At 39.8% G+C, this 19821-nt stretch overlaps 1 protein-coding gene across 1 annotated transcript in view; it reads left to right on the forward strand.

Annotated features, from left to right (window-relative positions):
* The window catches only part of ADGRV1 (adhesion G protein-coupled receptor V1), a 561037-nt gene that overhangs the window by 240489 nt on the left and 300727 nt on the right, over positions 1 to 19821 (forward strand). Inside the window, exons 76-82 of the mRNA XM_016186350.2 lie at positions 1013 to 1184; positions 3156 to 3398; positions 8055 to 8462; positions 13962 to 14146; positions 16116 to 16365; positions 16847 to 16986; positions 19641 to 19801. Of these exons, the coding sequence (XP_016041836.2) occupies positions 1013 to 1184; positions 3156 to 3398; positions 8055 to 8462; positions 13962 to 14146; positions 16116 to 16365; positions 16847 to 16986; positions 19641 to 19801 (1559 nt within the window). The remainder of the gene's footprint in view (positions 1 to 1012; positions 1185 to 3155; positions 3399 to 8054; positions 8463 to 13961; positions 14147 to 16115; positions 16366 to 16846; positions 16987 to 19640; positions 19802 to 19821) is intronic.

Consider the following 19821-nt stretch of genomic DNA (forward strand, 5'->3'; position numbering starts at 1 on the left):
TAGCAGATGAGATTTGGGGGTCTCCATTTTGGAAAAAAAATCAGGAAGTCTATTTTAAGTATATTCCAAGGGGCCCATGATTTCACTAATTTTTGTCTGAGCCTGGCAGCTAACATGTAGGTGGGCTGAAAGTATTGTCCGGGGGAGATGGTGTCAGAGTTGGAAATAGGACTAGAAAGCTGGATCAGGCCAGACAAGAGTAGCTCTCAAATATGGGAAGAATAGCTAGATACCATTAACACTAAAACCTCACTGATCTGATCTGGGGCTCACATTCAGCACAGGATCTTGTGTAACCTCTGCATCCCTGAAGGTTGGAGCTCACATTCTGTGGTCACAGCTAGGAACATTCTAGGCTGCAGTCATTTCAGGACCAGTCTTCCTCAAGTGGCAGAGTATGTTGACCTAGCTTCCCTTTGGAGAGTGAGGCGGTCCTTACAGTTGTTGATCTACGTCGAAGATGAGGTCCTCCTATAGAGGCCCACAAGAGAATTTATGATGCTGTTCCTGCTGAAGATGACCAGCAGTGCTGAAAAAGGGATGTATCAGAGGTCTAGGCCTATCATCTCTATGTGGGAATCTGAGAATTCCCTGACTAGAGCCCTGTCAAAATCATTTCTATCAGCATCGTTTTCCTTAAGAAAAATTTATGTTAAAAGATAAGTGAGGTGATTTATTTGAAGTCAGGGGTTATCTATAATTCTTGTTTTTGTAGTTCTGTCATAGAAAGGCATAGTAGACAGATCTTTTTTTTTTTTTTTTGTATTTCTGACACACAGTAGTTCAACAAATATCTATTTGGTGTTAAGTAGTCTGTGGTCAAAGAAAACTGTTCAAGCTCCGAGCCTCCTTTCTCTTTTTGTAGTAAGAACGGGCCATTTTCAATTGTAACGTTAAGTACTGGGCTTTAAATGAAAGGTTACCTTCGTGAGTGCTGACACACGTTCTGCGTTAGATATGGAGATAATGGACTTTTTACTACGCTTGCTTAGGCTTTGTTTTTCCCCCCAAGGGCTTTTGAAGATGTCAACATCTTTTGGAGAGTTACATTTAACAAAACAGCCACTGTCCTCCAGAAGAATGGTGTGAACCTGATGAATGAACTCCTCTCTGTGTCAGGGACCACGACCTGTACAACAAATGAAACAAAGTGTTTTATCTCCATTGAGCTCACACCGGGAAAGGTAACAAGTAATGAAGTACAATGCTGTTGGTTCTATTTATTTGAAGTAAATAAAATTATATATATATTATATATTATATATATTATTTTTTTTGCCCACTTGGGCTTTTTTTACCTCCATGATTCCACTGCTCCCTGTACTCTTCACCAGCATTATAATATTTTCAGATAGTTGGAGAGGGAGAGAGGGATGGAGGGAGAAAGAGAGAGAGAGAGGGAGGGAGAGAGAAGAAGAAGGAGAAGGAGGAGGAGGAGGAGGAGGAGAAGGAGAAGGAGAAGAAGAAGAAGAAGAAGAAGAAGAAGAAGAAGAAGAAGAAGAAGAAGAAGAAGAAGAAGAAAGAAGAAAGGAGAGGAGGAGGAGGAGGAGGAAGAGGAAGTAAGGAGGAAAGAAGAGAGACACCAGAGTACCACTCCTCCATGCATGATGCTTCCCTCTGGTGCAGGTGTTCCTATATGGTTCTGGGGGCTTGAACCCAAATCTTCACACGTGGTAAAGTGTGTGCTCCTCTGGGTTATCTCCCAGTCTTAGAGTAAGTAATCTCCAGACCACTTTATTGAAACTTCTGGAGTATTTGTGTGTGCATTCTTTGTGTCTTACTCAGCCGTCATGTCTAAATGTCTTAATTAGACATCACACTTCAGACTTAGAAATTCTTGCTTTTTAATTATTATTTAAAAAATTATTTTAATTATTATTTTTTCCACCTTGTTTATTGCTATGGTTTGGTTCCAGAACAATGATTCTATCATCCAAGCTACTAATTATCTTTATTTTTTTTATGATAGAGACAGAGAAGTAGAGAGGAGGGAGGGAGGGGGGAAGGTGGGAGAAGAGAGAGAGAGAGAGAGAGCGAGAGCGAGAGAGAGAGAGAGATCCACAGCAATGTTCTGCTGTGAAATTGCAGATAGGGACAAGGGGCTTGAATCAGGGATAGATAACCCTGGTGCAATTAAAAAAACAAAAGCAAAAACAAAAAATTCAAAAGTATCCTAAAGAAATACATTCATCTTTCAGGTATATATTTTGCAGTAGTTTATGGATACTTGTGAACATATGCTCTCTCTCACAGAAACTGGTGTATATCTAGGTTTTGGGACTTTGTTAGAAAGTGAACCACCTGAGATGGAATTAGAGTGTACTATAAAAGGAAAGGTCCAGAGACCCACCCTACTAGGGAAAGAGAGAGGCAGACTGGGAGTATGGACCGACCAGTCATGCCCATGTTCAGCGGGGAAGCAATTACAGAAGCCAGACCTTCCACCTTCTACAACCCACAATGACCCTGGGTCCATACTCCCAGAGGGATAAAGAATGGGAAAGCTATCAGGGGAGAGGATGGGATATAGAGATCTTGTGGTGGGAATTGTGTGGAGTTGTACCCCTCCTACCCTATGGTTTTGTTAATTAATCCTTTCTTAAAAAAAAAAGAATATTCGACCTCCCACTCCCCACCTGTAGATGGGCAGATGGGTTGCTTCAAAAGACCCCCCCCTCTTTCTCCCTCCCTTCCTCCCTCCCTCCTCTCTCAATTCCTCTCTATCCTAATAAAAAATAAAAATAAAAATAAAGAAATACATTCATCCATCAACTTCTAATTTATAAATATGATTCTGTGATTATACAGATGGGGAAGGGGTAGATAGCATAATGCTTATGCAGAGAGACTCCCATTTCTGAAGCTCCAAAGTCCCAGGTTCAATCTCCCACACCACAATAAACCAGAGTTGAGCAGTGCTCTGATAAAAACTAAAAATACTAATAGTAGTAGTAGTAGTAGTAGTAGTAGTAGTAGTAGTAGTAGTAGTAGTAATACAGTTGTAGCTATATATGTATACTTATTTACAAATATGTATTTGAATAAGAATATCTCTTAACATGAGATCTAAAATAAAAACAAATTAATGACTTAACATGAGATCTAAAATAAAAATAAATTAATGACTTTCCTCTTTTTCGTGTTCTCATTGCCAGACACCTCAAGTTGAGATGCATTTTTTTGTGGAACTGTATGATGTAACTGCTGGAGCAGCAATAAATACCAGTGCCAGATTTGCACAGGTTAAATTTTTACGAAGTGATGAACCTCAAAGCCTGGTCTATTTTTCTGTGGGTTCTCGCCTGCCTGTGGCTCACAAGAAGGCTGCTTTAATTAGTTTGCAGGTGACCAGAGATTCTGGGACAGCACTAATGATATCTGTTAACTTCAGTACCCAGGTAAGCAGAGTAAAGTTCACATTTGTTAAGGTTTTTCTCTATCATGTGTTTAATGAAACAGGATAACTGATACATCATTTTCTGATGGTACCCTCGTAATTCACATTGTTTAGTGTGCTTAAATTAATCCTTGAATAGTTTAGTTTTTACTTACATTGTTTCAAAATGATAGTCTTTTCTAGTTTCCTTCTCTCTGATAAAGTTTATTATATAGTTCAAAGTGTCTCACATGAATTTGTCTTATGAAGTATTTATAGAGTCAGTTTCTTCAGAATATGAGTAGAAGCAAAAAGTAATTTCTTTGTTATGAGTTTTATCAGAATTAATTGAAAATTTCCTTCTCTAGAACTTCAAAGGCTGACTGATTCTTTTGATGTCATTAAATCCACAAGTTCATGAGCCTTGCCCACACTTTTATGAAGTTCATTCTATTAGTTGACATTAAGAGATAGAACAGGTGTGTGTCCGAGTGGTCAGGAGAGCAACGACATAGACACTAAATGATTAGCTCCTGAGTTGTCTCAAATACAAAACGCAGCATCCCAGCATTGTTTATTAAACTGTGAGCAGGAAAACCCAGTTATATGAAAAGCAAGTGTGTATCTGCTCCTGCAGACTTGAAACATGGTTGTGGAAAGGGATTGGTGCTGAGCTACTTGACCATCTTCTCTCATATATACATCCAAGGAACCTACAGTGCAAAAACCATGATTTTAGACAGTGCTACTCTTTCCCATTTCAAGATTTAAAACGGGGAGGGGCAGGCAGTAGCCCAGCCAGTTAAGCGCACATGGTGTGAAGCTCAAGGACCAGTGTAAAGATCCTGGTTTGAGCCCCTGGCTCCGCCCACCTGCAGGGGGTCACTTCACAGGTGGTGAAGCAGGTCTGCAGGTGTCCATCTTTCTCTCCCCCTCTCTGTCTCCCCTCCTCTCCTCTCTCAGTTTCTCTCTGTCCTATTCAACAACAACAACTGCTATGACAACAACAACAACAAGGGCAACAAAGTGGGAAAAATGGCCTCCAGGAGCAGTGGATTTATAGTGCAGGCACTGAGCCCCAGCAATAACTCTGGAGGCAAAAAAAAAAAAAGGGATTCCTTATAAAAGGCATACTCTCACCAGCATGTAACTAAAGTGTACAGATCACACTGTAAAATGTACATGGAGATCCTCTCAAGTGATCCCTGTGGTGATGAAATTGTTCTGTATCCTCAATGTATCCATATGAGTATCCTCACTGTGATATATCCCATTTGTGCTAGATGTTACCAATGGAATATACTGTCTAAAGGATACAGAGGCCCTCTAGTTTTTCTTACAAAAATTACATCAAATTAAAAATTAATTAAAAATCAGAACTAAAATTTCCTTTCTTGTATTATTGTGCGCACACATGTGCGTGCGCGCGCACACACACACACACACACACACACACACACACACACACATATATAACTTTCTTGGCCATTCATCTGTTGCTGGAAACCTAGGTTACTTCCAAGTTTGTGCTATTACAAAATTGTGCTGCTTTGGTACATAGATATACACAGATTTCTTTTGAATGGGTATGTTTGATTCCTTAGGAATCAAACTCCCTGTTGTACAATGTAATATGTGTGCTCAACCAGGTGTATCACCACCCAGCTCCTAAAAGTCACTGGTTTTAATTGATCTCCACAGAAACTGAAGGATTTTCTTGCATCTTGAAAAATTTATTACTACCCAGGTTATCGCTGAGACTTGGTGTCTGCAGGATGAGTATTCTGCAGACACGTAACCTAGGACCCACACCTATCCATGCTTAACACATGGGCCTGTACATCCAACCTCTGCATCCCTTGAGTCTGGGCTCACATTCCACGGTCATAGCTGGGAACATTCTAGACTGTACTTGTTTCAGGACCAATCTGCCACTAGTGGCAGAGTATGTTGTCTGAGACTCCCTTCAGAGAGGAGAGTGGGGAACTTCTACCATTGCTGTTCTACATTGAGAGCAAGGTCCTATAGAAGCTCACAAGAGGGTTTATGCTGTTCCTGATGGAGGTGAGCAGTGATGGTGTAGAGGGGAATCTATTAGAGGTCTAGGCCCATCATATATTTGTGGGAATCTCAGGATTCCCTGACTTGGGCCCTGGATGATGAGGTGGACTATGGGCTACATTTTCATTCAAATAGTGATGGAGAGAATGACAGCCTTAGAGCCCCTTCCAGTGCCCTAGCACTTGTGAGGGGTTCTAATCTGGGCCTTTACATAGCAAAATGCATGCCCTGCCTAGTGAGATAGCTCTCCAGCCCTATGGCAACAACTCTTGTTTCTCTCTTAATATTTTTATCAGTTTGCAGCCAGTCATGTAGGTAAATACTCATTGCTTTCAATATTCATTTTCTTCTTTTTTTTAAATTAAATTTTATTTTTTTAATTTTTTCCCTTTTGTTGCCCTTGTTTATTGTTGTTGTTATTATTATTGTTGTTGTTGTTATTGGATAGGACAGAGAAATTTAGAGAGGAGGGGAAGACAGAGAGGGGGAGAGAAAGATGAACACCTGTAGACCTGCTTCACGACCTGTGAAGCAAATCCCCTGCAGGTGGAGAGCCAGGGGCACAAACCAGGATCCTGATGCCAGTCCACCATGTGCACTTAACCCACTGTACCACTGCCCAGCCCCCATACATTTTCTCCTTCATCTCACATTGAATTTACCAGAAATTCTCTTTCACTCTGATTTCAGACTGTTAATATTATGATAGCTTCTTCTACTTACTCGGCCCAGATCCAAGCTGTGATTGTTTTATTTATTTTTATTTATTTAATTATTTATTTTAAAAATATTTATTTTTTAAATGTTTATTTATTTATGTATTCCCTTTTATTGCCCTTGTTATTTTATTGTTGTAATTATTATTGCTGTCATCATTGTTGGATAGGCTAGAGAGAAATGGAGAGAGGAGGGGAAGACAGAGGGGGAATGAAAGATAGACACCTGCAGACCTGCTTCACCGCTTGTGAAGTGACTCCCCTGGAGGTGGGGAATGGGGGGGGGGGCTCGAACCCGGATCCTTATGCCAGTCCTTGCACATTACAGGATTGTTTTATATTTTGCATGACCTTTTGCAAAATCTCTTCTCTCTTCTCCTCGTTTTCATACTTGTCACTGCAGCAAGTGAACTCAAGAGCCTGGAATCCATGAAAACATTGGACAGCATATTCCACTTCTCTTCTTGTGTCCCCCAGCGCCTTGCTGCTGCTACATGTTGTGTATCAGACTCACAAGATATGACCCTGGTTCACCTCTCTTATGCTAAGTTTTTGCACTTTTGTTCTTCCAACCATACTTCTCCTTCTGCCTCTAACATTCAAAAGTTGTTTCTACTTCAAGGATTTTATAATTGCTATTATCTCTGCCTAGATGCTTCCTTGTGTATTCCTCCTGTGGAGGTGTTCCCTTGTTTCTGAAGTCTCTACTCAACAGCACATGAAGTACTTTCAACACTACCCTTACAATGATACTCTTACTTAGTCTTAATTCCTTCCTTCCTTCCTTCCTTCCTTCCTTCCTTCCTTCCTTCCTTCCTTCCTTCTTTCTTTTCCTCAAGGGTTATTGGGGCTCAGTGCCAGTACTAAGAATCCACTGCTCCTTTTGGCCATTTTTTCCTTTTTTTTTTTTTAATGTCCAACACCATATTCTTTTGCTTCTTTTCATATATAAATACAAACAACAAGAGACCAATTTCTTCTACTGCCTTTTGTTTCCTTTCTGCCTTAATTTTACTTCTCCAAACACTGTGTCCTGAAAGAATACAAATGCAAATGTTCCCTCATTCCCTTCATACCTCCATGCCTATACTTTGTAGCATGTGTTACAAAAAAACAAGTTTGATGCACTCACAAGTAGAGGAATCCAGAGGCAACAGTTTCTGATTGTTTTTATGGTTTCCTTTGAAAAATATGTCTTTTCTTGGGGGGGGGGGTAATAGCGTAATGGTTAAGCAAAGAGACTCTTCTGTCTGAGGCTCCAAAGTCCCAGGTTTAATCACCCGCACCACCATAAGCCAGAGCTGAGCAGCGCTCTGGTATTTCCCTCTGTGTCTTTCTCTCTCTGCATCTGTCTCAAAAATAAAATAAGCCAGAAAGATAAGGATGCATATGGGGTGATTTCACTCATGGACAAAAGTTGAGAAATAAGAACAGAAAGGGACAACACAAAGCAGAGCTTGGGCTGAACTCTGTGTATTGCATCAAAGTAAAGGACTTTGGGGGGAGGGGCTGGGGAGGGTGGGGAAGGTCTTTCAGGTCCTGGTTCACAATGGTGAATGAGGACCTAGGCTGGGGGTGAGAGTGTTTTGCAGAAAACTAAGAAATTTTACACCTATATCAACAACTGTATTTACTGTAAACCATTAATTCCACCAATAAAAAATTTGAATCCAAAAAAAATAAATAATAAAAAATAATTAAAAATATGTCTTTTCTATTTTATATTTCCTATATTATCACTGTGTTATGCATATATACATACATATCTGTGTAATTATTTTAGGGCACTACAAAATGGATCATTTTACTAGTTATTTGTTATGATCATCTTACTTAAGAGAACTATTCAGATAAGATAGAGGTGTGATAATTTCACTTAAGTGGTGTTCTTTAATTCCTAGGAGTTGAGGAGTCCTGAGACAATTGGTCGTACTCTCATATCTCCAGCAATTTCTGGGAAGGATTTTGTGAAAACTGAAGGCATACTGGTGTTTGAACCTGGCCAGAGAAACACTGTCATGGATGTCATACTCACACCGGAGACAGGGTCTTCAAGTCCATTCCCCAAACGCTTTCAAATTGTACTTTCTGATTCAAAAGGTGGTGCTAAAATTGATAACATGTATGGGACAGCTAATGTCACCCTTGTTTCAGATGCGGATTCACAGGCTGTTTGGGGTCTGGCCGACCAGCTACAGCAACCCTTAGATGCTAACATTCTTAACAGAGTGCTTCACAGCATCAGCATGAAAGTGGCCACAGAGAGCACAGATGAACAGCTCAGTGCTGTGATGCATCTAGTAGACAAGGTAAGAGGCCCTTGTAAGTGTCAACCACTGATACAGAAACTTTTCACAAGTTACAGAAATAAAAACCATATAGTGATAGTGTCAGTTTTCATGAAATTGTAGTAGAGTTAAGTATCTGGTCTTATATTCACTATGGAATACTACTCATATGTTAAGAATGATGAATTTAGGAATTGGGCGACAGCGCAGTGGGATAAGCGCACGTGGCACGAAGCGCAAGGACCGGCATAAGGATCCCGGTTTGAGCCCCTGGCTCTCCACCTGCAGGGGAGTTGCTTCACAGGCAGTGAAGCAGGTCTGTAGGTGTCTCTCTTTCTCTCCACCTCTCTGTCTTCCACTCCTTTCTCCATTTCTCTCTGTCCTATCCAACAGTGACAGCATCAATAACAACAATAATAACTACAACAGTAAAACAACAAGGACAACAAAAGGGAATAAATAAATATTTAATAACAAACAAAAAGAATGATGAATTCACCTTCTTTACCACATCTTGCATAGATCTTGAAGGAATCATGCTAAGTGAGATAAGCCAGAAAGAGAAGGCTAAATATGGGATGATCCCAGTTACAGGCCACAGTTGAGAAATAAGAACAGAAAGAAAAAACATAATGCAGAACCTGGGACTGGATTTGGTGTATTGAACTCCAAAGTAAAGGACTCTGGGGTGAGCACTTTTGGGTCTTGGTGCATGATGATGGAGGAGGACCTTGACTGGGGGATGAGTTGTTGTTTTCGTCAGGCTGGCTTCACAGGCGGGTAACAGATGACCGGAAACACACAGCTGAGCTGAGAACGCAGTTTAATCTTTATTCACAAGCAGGCAAACAGTCCAACGCCTAATCACCACACAATGTGCTCCTCCATCTTTCTCCTCCGGTGGCAGAGAGGAACTCAGGAAGTACGTAGGGTAGGGGGCGGGGAGAAGGAAGAAGCGTGAAACTGGCAAGGGCTAAACCAAATCTCCCGGAGGTGGGGGGAGTGAGACCAAACCAATGTAACAGAAAAGACCATGTAAATAGACCACAATGTCAAGCAATGTAACAGAAGCAGAACTAGATCCCAGAAGCAGAACTAGATTCATACCAACAATTCCCCCTTTACTTTTTAACTAATTGACCATAGTATCAGGAGTGTGGGGTGAACAGAAACCTATATCGTACAGGCATTTTCAAAAAAGAAACTGGCACAAACATGGAGGAACAAGTAAACGAGCAACAAGAACCAGTGTGCTGCCAAGGGAAGGCCTGAGGGGGACATTTATTGCCTCTGTGGGCAAGGCTTTATCAAGCTAAAGGACCTTTCTTGCCTCTGGGCTTTCTCTTGCTTCGACGGGCATTTCCTGCCTCTGTGGGCATTACCTAGTAAGAAGGGAGGGGCGTATGGCCTATAGAGTCCCATGGCAGCTGACTGCAGTCAGTCTTTGAGAAACCCAGCAGCATAAAGGGAAGCTGCTAGTTTTGTGCAAAGTATCCAAGAGGTGTACCAGTGAGTCCGATACAAGTGCTAGTCCAAAGCAGATGTCCACGGAAGAATGCCAGGGGGTGGAACATTGTATGAGGAAGGTCAGCTGCTGGAATTCCACTTTTCTGTAGAGAACTTGACAGCTGCAGTTCACTTACTTATGAAACAAAACTTGTAGCAGGTTAGAAGTTTACCACAATAGATAACTCGATGATTATAATTGGTTCAAGTATCTTTATAACTTTGGAAGGTCTTTTTCGTTTCATTTTAAGGCTCCTAACCAATCTAAGCACAATAAAATGTGTAAGTCAAAGAACCTCTGCTAGAGCCTCAGGCATGAGAATCATTAGCATAACCATTGTGCAATTCACCATTTCTAATTGAGAAGGTATTTGAGAGCTTTACATATCAACAACGTCTTTCTTAACCTTTTGTTACACCCATTCAAGATGGAGACACACCCTAGGTGTGCACAGGTTTTTTAGACCAACTTAGTTAAAATATATTAATTTTTAACTAATTTTTACCTCAGACTTTAAATGTAAGTTAATTTTGCCTTTATGAGAATTATGTTGAAAACCTTTTTCATTTAACTTTGCCTGGCAAGAATGTAGCCTTAAAGTTATGTTTCTAACCTTTAAGTTAATGTTTACCAAACTTCAAACACACACACATAAACATGGTCTTCAATACACAAGGAGAAAAGCTTTTGTTACAAAGACATGTTATTTTAAACACAAATCTAGATCTGCACTGTCCCAGCTGTTGGGGGGGGGGCACCATCCGGAGGTGGTCTCCCGTGCAGCTCCACTTCTAGGAATTGTAGGTTGCCATCTCTGCAGGGATCTGCATATTCTAGCTCCTCTGCCTTCAGAGCCGAGCTGGGGATCTTGGCCGGGGGGCCCAGTCCCGGCAGGGATCCCGCGGTCTCCAGGTGGTCTGGGATCTGTCCAGACTTCATAGCAGGAGGGTGGGCGGGCCAGCTGTGCAGAAGGCGCAGGCTGAGGTGCCCCGGGGTGGTGGCCAGGATGGGCTGCACCCCTGCCCGCCATGTCTGCTGCCCTGCTCCCAGTGGCCGAGCAGTGTGGAGGGAGCCCGCGCTGAATGCCCTGCGAGCCAGCTCCTGCGGGTGGGCGGTGAGCGGAAAGCAGTGTGTGGCCCAGAGAGAAATGTTCTAGAAACAGAGAAACAGTCTCATGAAGAAAGGGCAGAGGCCTTTGGAAACCTCTTCACAAGCAGAAAAGAAGGCCATTGTGGCTTTACTTATCTGATCTTCTTTGGTCTGTTGCATGTGTGTGCAGCTGAGATTCTTGTCCCTGTTCAGGGCACCATTATGTCGTTTTTTCTGGGCTGGCTTCATGAGCGGGAGACATGACCAGGGACTCATGGTTGAGCTGTATGCAGTATCTCTTTATTCATGTAGAATGCAACACAATCTAAGCCAAACTAAGCTAAACTAAAACTAACATACTTGCCAAGTAGGGTGTAAACAGGATGTGTTGTAGAGAGGGTGGAGTGAAAAGTGACTGGTGCAAATCAGGGTGTACTATGAGAGGGTGTGGAGCAAAAAGACATCATGAACTAGTGGGGATTAAACCAGTGCCTTGCAGGCATGCCGGTGCTTAGTTAACAGTGGTTATGTAAATAGAATACAGTGTTAAGCAGGGGGGATTAAACCAGTGAAGCAGAAGTGGTTTTTAGAAGCAGAATTAGAAGCATACCAACAATTCCCCCTTTCTTTTTAACTAATGGCTCCAGGCTGATTCCTGATAGAAGTAAACAGTGATGGTGAAGAGAAGGGTCTTTTAGAAAGTCTTAGGACCATTGTATCTTTGGGGGAATTCAAGGATTCCCTCACTGTGGCCCCTGATGATGGGGTGGCCCGACAGTGATCAAAAGGCAACCATTAGGTTAGCCAGTCTCTTGCCCTTTTCCAGCTTTTGCCCCTTCTTTACCTACAAAGTTTAGACTTTCTCCCAGTTGTTAAAGCTTTGAATGTCATTTGTTGTATCCAAACTGGTATTAGGTTTATGGAGTCTGGCCTCAAATTAGGGAGGAAATATAGACAGGATTTTAGTGGGATCTAAATTAACCTTGAGTTTGACTGCATTTACTTGTTTGTTTATTCTAATAAAGATTGTCATAGGGACAATAATTTTCCTTTATTTGATAATTGTTTTTTTTGCTGCTTTCTCTCTCTCTTGGCCTGTTGCATACAGAGTTTCTTCTATAGGTTATATGATTTATTTTGTAATGCTACTAATAATTATTTAGACTTGGCTTTTCATTTTTCTGCCTGGATTTGTCTTCTGTGTGGCTGACTTGTCTGCAGGCCATATTCTGTGTTAATTCAGGCAGGACAAGTTAGAGGGATTCAGGGTGTTCTGTGTCAGGACAAGGTGGCTATCAAGAGACTAAAGGCTTTGGCCATTCACTGTCTTTGTGCCCTGGGATAAGTTCGACATTATTTTCCTGCTTCATTTTTCCTATATGGAAACAAAACAAAATAACATCAGTACCTGATAAATTAGCAATAGTACTGGCAGGACTGTTGTGACGATTAAGGAAAGGTATTAAGTACAGTACCTTAGAACTGGAAGGTTAAGGGCTGGGTGGTGGCACACTTGGTTGAGTACACAGGTTACCATGCACAAGGACCTGGGCTCAATCCCCGTAGTACCCACTTGGTGGAAACTTCAGGAAAAGTGAAGCAGAGTTTCAGGTCCTAATCTAATCTAATCTAATCTAATCTAATCTAATCTAATCTACCTATCTAGCTCCCTCCTCCTTTTCTCCCTCCTCCTCCCTTTCCCTCTTCTTTTTCACAACCCCATCTCTAAATTTTTCTGTCCTCTTAAATAAATAAACAGGAAAAAAAAAAGAAATGTCTTTTAAAAAAAGGACTAGAATGGTGATTTTTTAGCTGTGTGTGTGTGTATGCTTTAATAAAATTAAGTTTCTATTGTCCTTGAATTTGAATCAAAAGTTGCTTGCTTTAGAATTTGTAGATTAGTCTCTAATTCTTAAACTGCACTATTAATTTCTGACATTTTATTACAAAGTACATTTGTAATAAGAGTTCTGATTTTTTTCAAACTGATTTCTTTGCTAGCATTTTCCTTGATTTTAAAGATTATTTTTGAGATTTTTCCTTAAATAATATTTGTAATCAACCAGATGTTTCTGATACTCTTTCTTCTACTACTTTCACTACTGTGAAACAAGCTACAGCCTTAGAGATAAAAGCTTTCTTTTTCTTTTTAAGCAACTATATACACCACAGGTAGTGTGCAGTGTAGAAATCACAGAAAAATGATGACTAATTTGGATTTTCATAGTTAATGGGAATTTCTCAGGCATAAAAGAGTCTGGTGGAATAGCAGTTAAATGGCTTCACACCGAAGCTGAGTCAGAAAATCGAGATGTGGTATCTGTCATTCTGGCAAGGAAACAAGAGAAGTCATTTTTTTCCCCTAGATTCTCTTTCCTTTTCCCTCAAAAAACAAATACTTCAGCATGTAACGTAGGAAAATATAAAATTCCTGATACAGGGAAGAGTACCAGGATCTGATGTTTTAGACATTTAGACATGTGGTTGCTTCTGTTCATTAACAGATAATCAAGAATATGCTTACTTATATTACAGACAGATAGTCTTGTATTTATTAGATGTTTGGCCTAAGAAGTAAACTCTTGGGTAATATAAAAGTAAGATTATTTTTTTACTTATGATGTTAAATTATTGCAGCTGATTAAAATTCAGTGATCCATGCAAACATTTGGGAATTTACCTAGTTACTAAATCTGATATATTTATACATTTTTATGATTGAAATTATACTTATGCTTTTTAAAATGCAAATGGAATACTTGGCAATAGCATTTTTATCACAGTTTTTTAAAAAATTGTTCAAAAGATGTCTTTTTATGTTGGTAATGATGTCAGTTAAGAACATGTGTTATACCATCATCACTTAAACAATTTATGTTTTTGAAAAGAGATTTTTTCATACATGGATTTTTTTTTCCCCCTAGATAACTGTTGAAGGAAGAAATCAAGCATTCAGTATAGAAAGCCGCAGTCTTTTCTATGACATTCTTTGTACTCTTATTAGCCCCAAACGAAAGGATACTAGGGGATTCAGTCACTTTACTGAAGTAACTGAAAATTTTGCCTTTTCTCTACTGACTGATGTTACCTGTGGCTCTCCTGGTGAAAAGTAAGTTGTTTTTTGTTTTTTAAATAGATAGTGGTACCTGACATATATTCCTTCACAGTTTACGAAGTAGTCTGTAATGTACATTGACATTTTGATGACCTAAGGATTACACAACCAATGCATTGTACCTCATGGGCAAAGGTAAGTATTTGGAGAAAACTTAGAAAGTACATCAAGAAACATTAACTTATTCTCAACGATAGTAATTTCTCTTGTCATGTAGATTCTTAAAAAATCTTATTGTTTGCTCACATATGACATTCTGAGTTGAAAAAGATAGTTGATTTTCATGCTTTTATTTGTACTTTGCTCCAGCAGTTATGATTCAGTTTGGTGATAGTTTTCAGAATATTGTTGAACTTCAACTGATCTGGCATAATACAGGTCCATGAAAAATGATGAATGAAATAGTGGTGGTTGTATTGTTAAATGGGAATCTGGGGAATGTTATGCATGTTCAAACTATTGTATTTACTGTTGAATGGAAAGCATTAATTCCCCAATAAAGAAATAAATTATTAAAAAAAAACTGTTCTTTCCTTATGGGACCCTTTATGTACTCTTTCCTAAACTAATCAGAATGTCAGCTGGACATGTAAATCTTTACCTTCAGTTCTTAGATCATAGGACATATGAATTTAAAGAGATGGTCAATCCAGATATAAATATTTTACAAGAGAGCTCAAGAGATATTATAATGATAAAAATAATATGTCTGTGTTCTAATCCTAAAAATATATTGCATTGAACAATATGAAAATGTCTTTTTCATATGTAAAACCGTGTAATGTATTGGAAATTCAAGTAGTTTAATCCTTACTAAAAACTGCATGTAGGACATACATTTTGCCATGCAGAAGGGCCAGGTTTGAAGCTTTGGCTCCCACAAGGGTGCACCAGGCAGAGGGAAAACTTCATGTGGTGATGTGATAGTGCAGAGCTGTGATGTCTCCCCTTATCTCTCTGGATTTCTCCCTTTCTGTATCTTCTCCTAATACAAAAAAAGAGGGAGACATAACCCCCCCCCCCCCCCGGAGCAGTGGAATCAATCCCATAGGCAAGAATTCCTTGCGAACCACTGGTAACAACGATAACAAAAAAATAGTTGTGTTATATTATCTTTATAGAAGAGTATGTAGAGAATATTAGTGGGTAGGGTTGGAACTCTTATTATCCTTATGTATAGGTATAGAAACTGAAGTTAGAGAACCCTAGATAATTTTCCAAAGGTTCATGATGAGGCTTGGACTTCATTTTCTACCTGTTTGACCTTATAGACCCTGATGACTACCATCCCATGTGGTCAGAAGAAATTTTTTGACTACTTGCTATATAGTAAAACAACTTTACAGCTCCACAGTTTCCCAGAGTTTTATCTCGGGGTGTAACTCGAGAGCAACATATGTTAATATGGATTTTCCCCCTCCTCATGTACAGTCTGAATATGATGTGCATTTTGGAATTGATCAAAGGGAGCACAGTGGGAGAGGATGGATATAGGGAGTTAAAATGCTGAGGAGAATATAGTCATTCACAAGTCATGGAGTGGCTCCAAATCAGGTACACTGGTGTCAGAGTTCAGTAGAGAGTTATTGTGATGTTGGTGTCATTATGCCAAGGTAATGGAATCCTTGATAGAACTGATAGCTCTCAGAAGAAAGCACGTTTTACACTCTTTTTATGGCCATTAGAAAAGAACATTTTATGGCCATTAGGCTGTATCCAATATTGGACTCCCCCAAAAAGAAACCATGTTTTAGGTTACAAATAATCTCATGCAGGAGGATATAGGAAGTTATGTGCAAAAAATAGTCATGATTAGTTGTAAAAATAACTGAAAATACACTCTGTTGCTTCTGGGTTAGTAGTGTCATGGATATGCACAAAGTGCAATGCATTTTAATTAACATAGTGGATATTCTATACAGATACATGCCATTATAGCAGCGCCATTGCTTTTCTGTCATAGAAGCAAAACTCTCCTTGACAGTTGCCCATATTTATCTATACTGGCTCTTCACTGGTATCCTCAGCAAATCAATGGGCATAAATTTGAAGGAAAAGAAGGTGATTATATTCAAATCCCAGAACGGTTATTGGATGTTCCAGATGCAGAAATTGTGGATGGAAAGAATAAATGTGAATCAGTCCAATTTACAGAGTACAGCAGCCAGCAATGGTTTATAGCTGGAAATAACCTTCCTGCCCTGAAAAATAAGGTAATCTCTCACTCAGAGAAGAATGTGGTTGGAAGCCCATTGTTGCTTAGATATATTTAGAAATGCATTCACTTGATCATTTATGATGTTACATATGTACACAGTAAGTTAATTATGAAACAACTACCTGTCATTGTGGGCCATTTGTAGAATAATTAGTCTTAAAATAGTTGGAACTATTTTATTTTTGTTAATATTTATATGAAAGTATAAAGATAATGGCTTTTGAGAATTTGAGTTACATATACCACTCATGCAGAATTCAGATAGTTACAGTCAAAGCGAATGTTAGATTGCTCATAACCTGAACTGGAAATAGAAGATTTCCATTGGCAAGCCATGTGTTGTTGGGTAAGCTAGCAATTAGTAATGGCAGTAAGGAAATGACTGATGTGACTAGAGAAAATGAGACACAGTGGAGAATGGGAGGTTGAATTAAGACATACAGTTGAAAAGCTTTTTTTTTGGGCATTGTTTTTAGGTTTTCTCTTTGAGTGTGAGAGGTAAAAGTTCCCAACCCCTGACTGACAGTGATGAGGTTCGCTACAGGATTTATACTGTTGAAACAAGAATTGTTCCCCAGACATCTCTGTGTCTTCTCTGGAATCAGGCAGCTTCAAGGTACTTACAAGTAATTCCTTGTTAGGTGGTGCTGGGGAATGGAGTGGGGTCTTCTTCTCACAGACATAATCCCACTGAGTGAACTATCTGCTCCATATATTTATTTTTATTCGTGTGTGTGTGTGTGTGTACGTGTACGTACATACATACACACAGAAAAGAGATGTAAAACTAGAGAGAATTTAACCAAATCACTGCTCAACCATCCATGGAATATTCATTTTGGTGCTGTCCATGGTACTCCCATGCTTAATACATTACTTACTTCTGTGTTTATTAGTACTTTGATGGAATTTAGCTGGAATTCTGCCTAGTTGAGATAAACTTTCCTGTACCAGTAGGTTAACTTATTGAGTAGATAAACTTTCCTAACCAGTAGGTTAACTTATTGAGAAGGAAATGCAAATCCTTTTTTTACACCTTCCATTTTGATTTGTGGTTCTCAAACTGATAACTCCTTGAGTGGAAGAATTAGTAACAATTTATAATTCTATGGCACACCTTGGTCCTGAAATTGGGGCAGCTTAGAACGATCCTACTCATGACCACAGAGAGTGAGCTCAGATCTACAGGGATGCAGAGGTCACATGGGCTCCTAGTCTTAAAATGGGCTGAATATGGGCCCCAGATTAAATCGATAGGGCACACTTTGGAATTAAAGCCATGCACAGGAAATGAAGAAAAGTAAAACATTTGAAACTCCTTAATTTAAGGCATCAGGTTTCTTAGTAGGTCTCTTGCTGGGAGCTAGGTGAATACTATTCTGTTTTCAGTTCTGTCTAAAACTGCCTAATATCCAAGTCACTCACTAGGTTTTGTTTATTACTGACTTTTAGCTACACAAGCTGAAAGTCTAAATAGGCTTAGCCTTTCAGTTGTATAACCGTTTGTCCATCCTCCAAGCACCAAATTTCTGGTTTCTTTCTTTGTGGGAAAACAAAAAGCTTTTTTTCTCCTTTGAAATTTCTGATCCCTGAAGACAGATGTCAAACCTAGCATCCAGATACTCTGAAATTCTCAATGTGTAGTTAATAATGAATGTTTCAAGTTTGAAACTACAGTTGGAGTTAAGAAATTTTTGTCTTTAGCAAAATAGGGGCATGAAGAGACATCAAAAGAAGTTCAACCAGTAATCCTTGGGGAATGCTTAGAAGATTTGGCATGTGGTGCTCTTTGCTATGGTTGTCAGAAAAGACATGATGCATTTTTGCATAGAAAAGTACTTCATGACTTTTCTGGCAGCTTGTTATTACCAAAACAAAGTTTTTCTGCTGAAGTAACCAGCAAATACTTGAAAAGACCTGTTTAAGCATATATATATATATTTGAATTTGAAATTCAAATCAATGAGGAAGGAACATTTGAATATGCATGTGTTTGATAATATAAGACATCGTGAAATCAAGATAGGGAGGTAAAGAAATACTATACACCTCTTGGCTGTTTTCTCTCCCCTCCCCTCCCCTCCCTTCCCCTTCTCTCCCCTCCCCTCCCCTCCTCTTCTTTCTTTGCCTCCAGGTTTATTGCTGAGGCTCAGTACTGCACTATGAATCCACTGCTCCTGGAGGCCATTTTTCCCATTTTGTTGCCCTTGTTGTTTTTATTGTTATTGTTGCCATTGCTGTTGTTATTGAACAGGACAGAGAGAAACTGAGAGAGGGGGAGAGAAAGATAGACACCTGTAGACCTGCTTCACTACCCGTGAATGGACCCCCCTGAAAATAGGGAGCTGGGGGCTCCAACCGGGATTTTTACACTGGTCTGCTTCATGCCATGTGTACTTAATTGAGTCTATGCATTCACCTACTGTGAGACACCTTCTAGAACACTTTTTTTTTTTATTGCCTCCAGGGTTATCATAGGCTCAAAGCCAGCACTATGAATCCACTGCTCCTGGTGGCCATTTTTTTCCATTTTATTGGATAGGACAGAGAGAAATTTAGAGTGGAGGAGGAGAAAGAGGGAGAGAGAAAGATAGATACCTGCAGACCTGCTTCACTGCTTGTGAAGTGTCACCCCTACACGTGGGAAGTAGAAGCTCAAACCCAGACCCTTGGCGTCTTATTATGTGCTCTTAACCATGTGTGCCACTGCCTTGCCCCTCTTGAATATATAAACGAGAGAGTCAGAGATAGACATCAGACAGATAAACATACACAGAGAAGGCACTGCTCTGCCATCATGATGTTCTATTCATTTTGTTGTTGCTGCTTTCACTTGGTACCTGGGATCGCACGCCGAGCCTCATTTATTCAAGGCAGGTATTGTGCCACTGAGTAAGCTTTCAACCTGCCCCTCTTTGTGGAGTTTTGGGTGACAGGAAAGAGAGATTTCTATTGAAAACCATTGTGTGCTCATACTTTATCTTAAATAGGTATTGGTGCTGCTCTGCATTGGGGAACAGCTTCTTTGACAGGAATGCAATGTTTTTGCAGATTTGGTTGGTACTGAGGTTGCTTCCGAAGGTGTTTTGTGGGATCTGTTATATCATGTCATGGACTGGATGTTCTCTCCCTTGTTTGTTCTTAAAAATGCCATCTGCTTAAGTCCTAAGTAAATAACCCTTAAGTTAGTTATTCTTTTTCTTTAAAAGTTATCTTAACACCTTAAGTATTGATGAAAAAGGAGTAATGGTGACTGTGTTTTTGCCCTAGCTGGTTGTCCAACAGTCAGTTTTGCAAGGTGGTTGAGGACACTTCAGACTATGTGGATTGTGCCTGCTCATACATGTCCCTGCACGCTGTCTACGCCCAAACTGATAACTTGTCTTCATACAATGAAGCCTTTTTCTCTTCTGGATTTATATGCATCTCAGGTCAGTTGCAGTACTTTTTG

Source organism: Erinaceus europaeus, chromosome 11, assembly GCF_950295315.1.
Source record: "Erinaceus europaeus chromosome 11, mEriEur2.1, whole genome shotgun sequence".
Classification (NCBI taxonomy): domain Eukaryota; kingdom Metazoa; phylum Chordata; class Mammalia; order Eulipotyphla; family Erinaceidae; genus Erinaceus; species Erinaceus europaeus.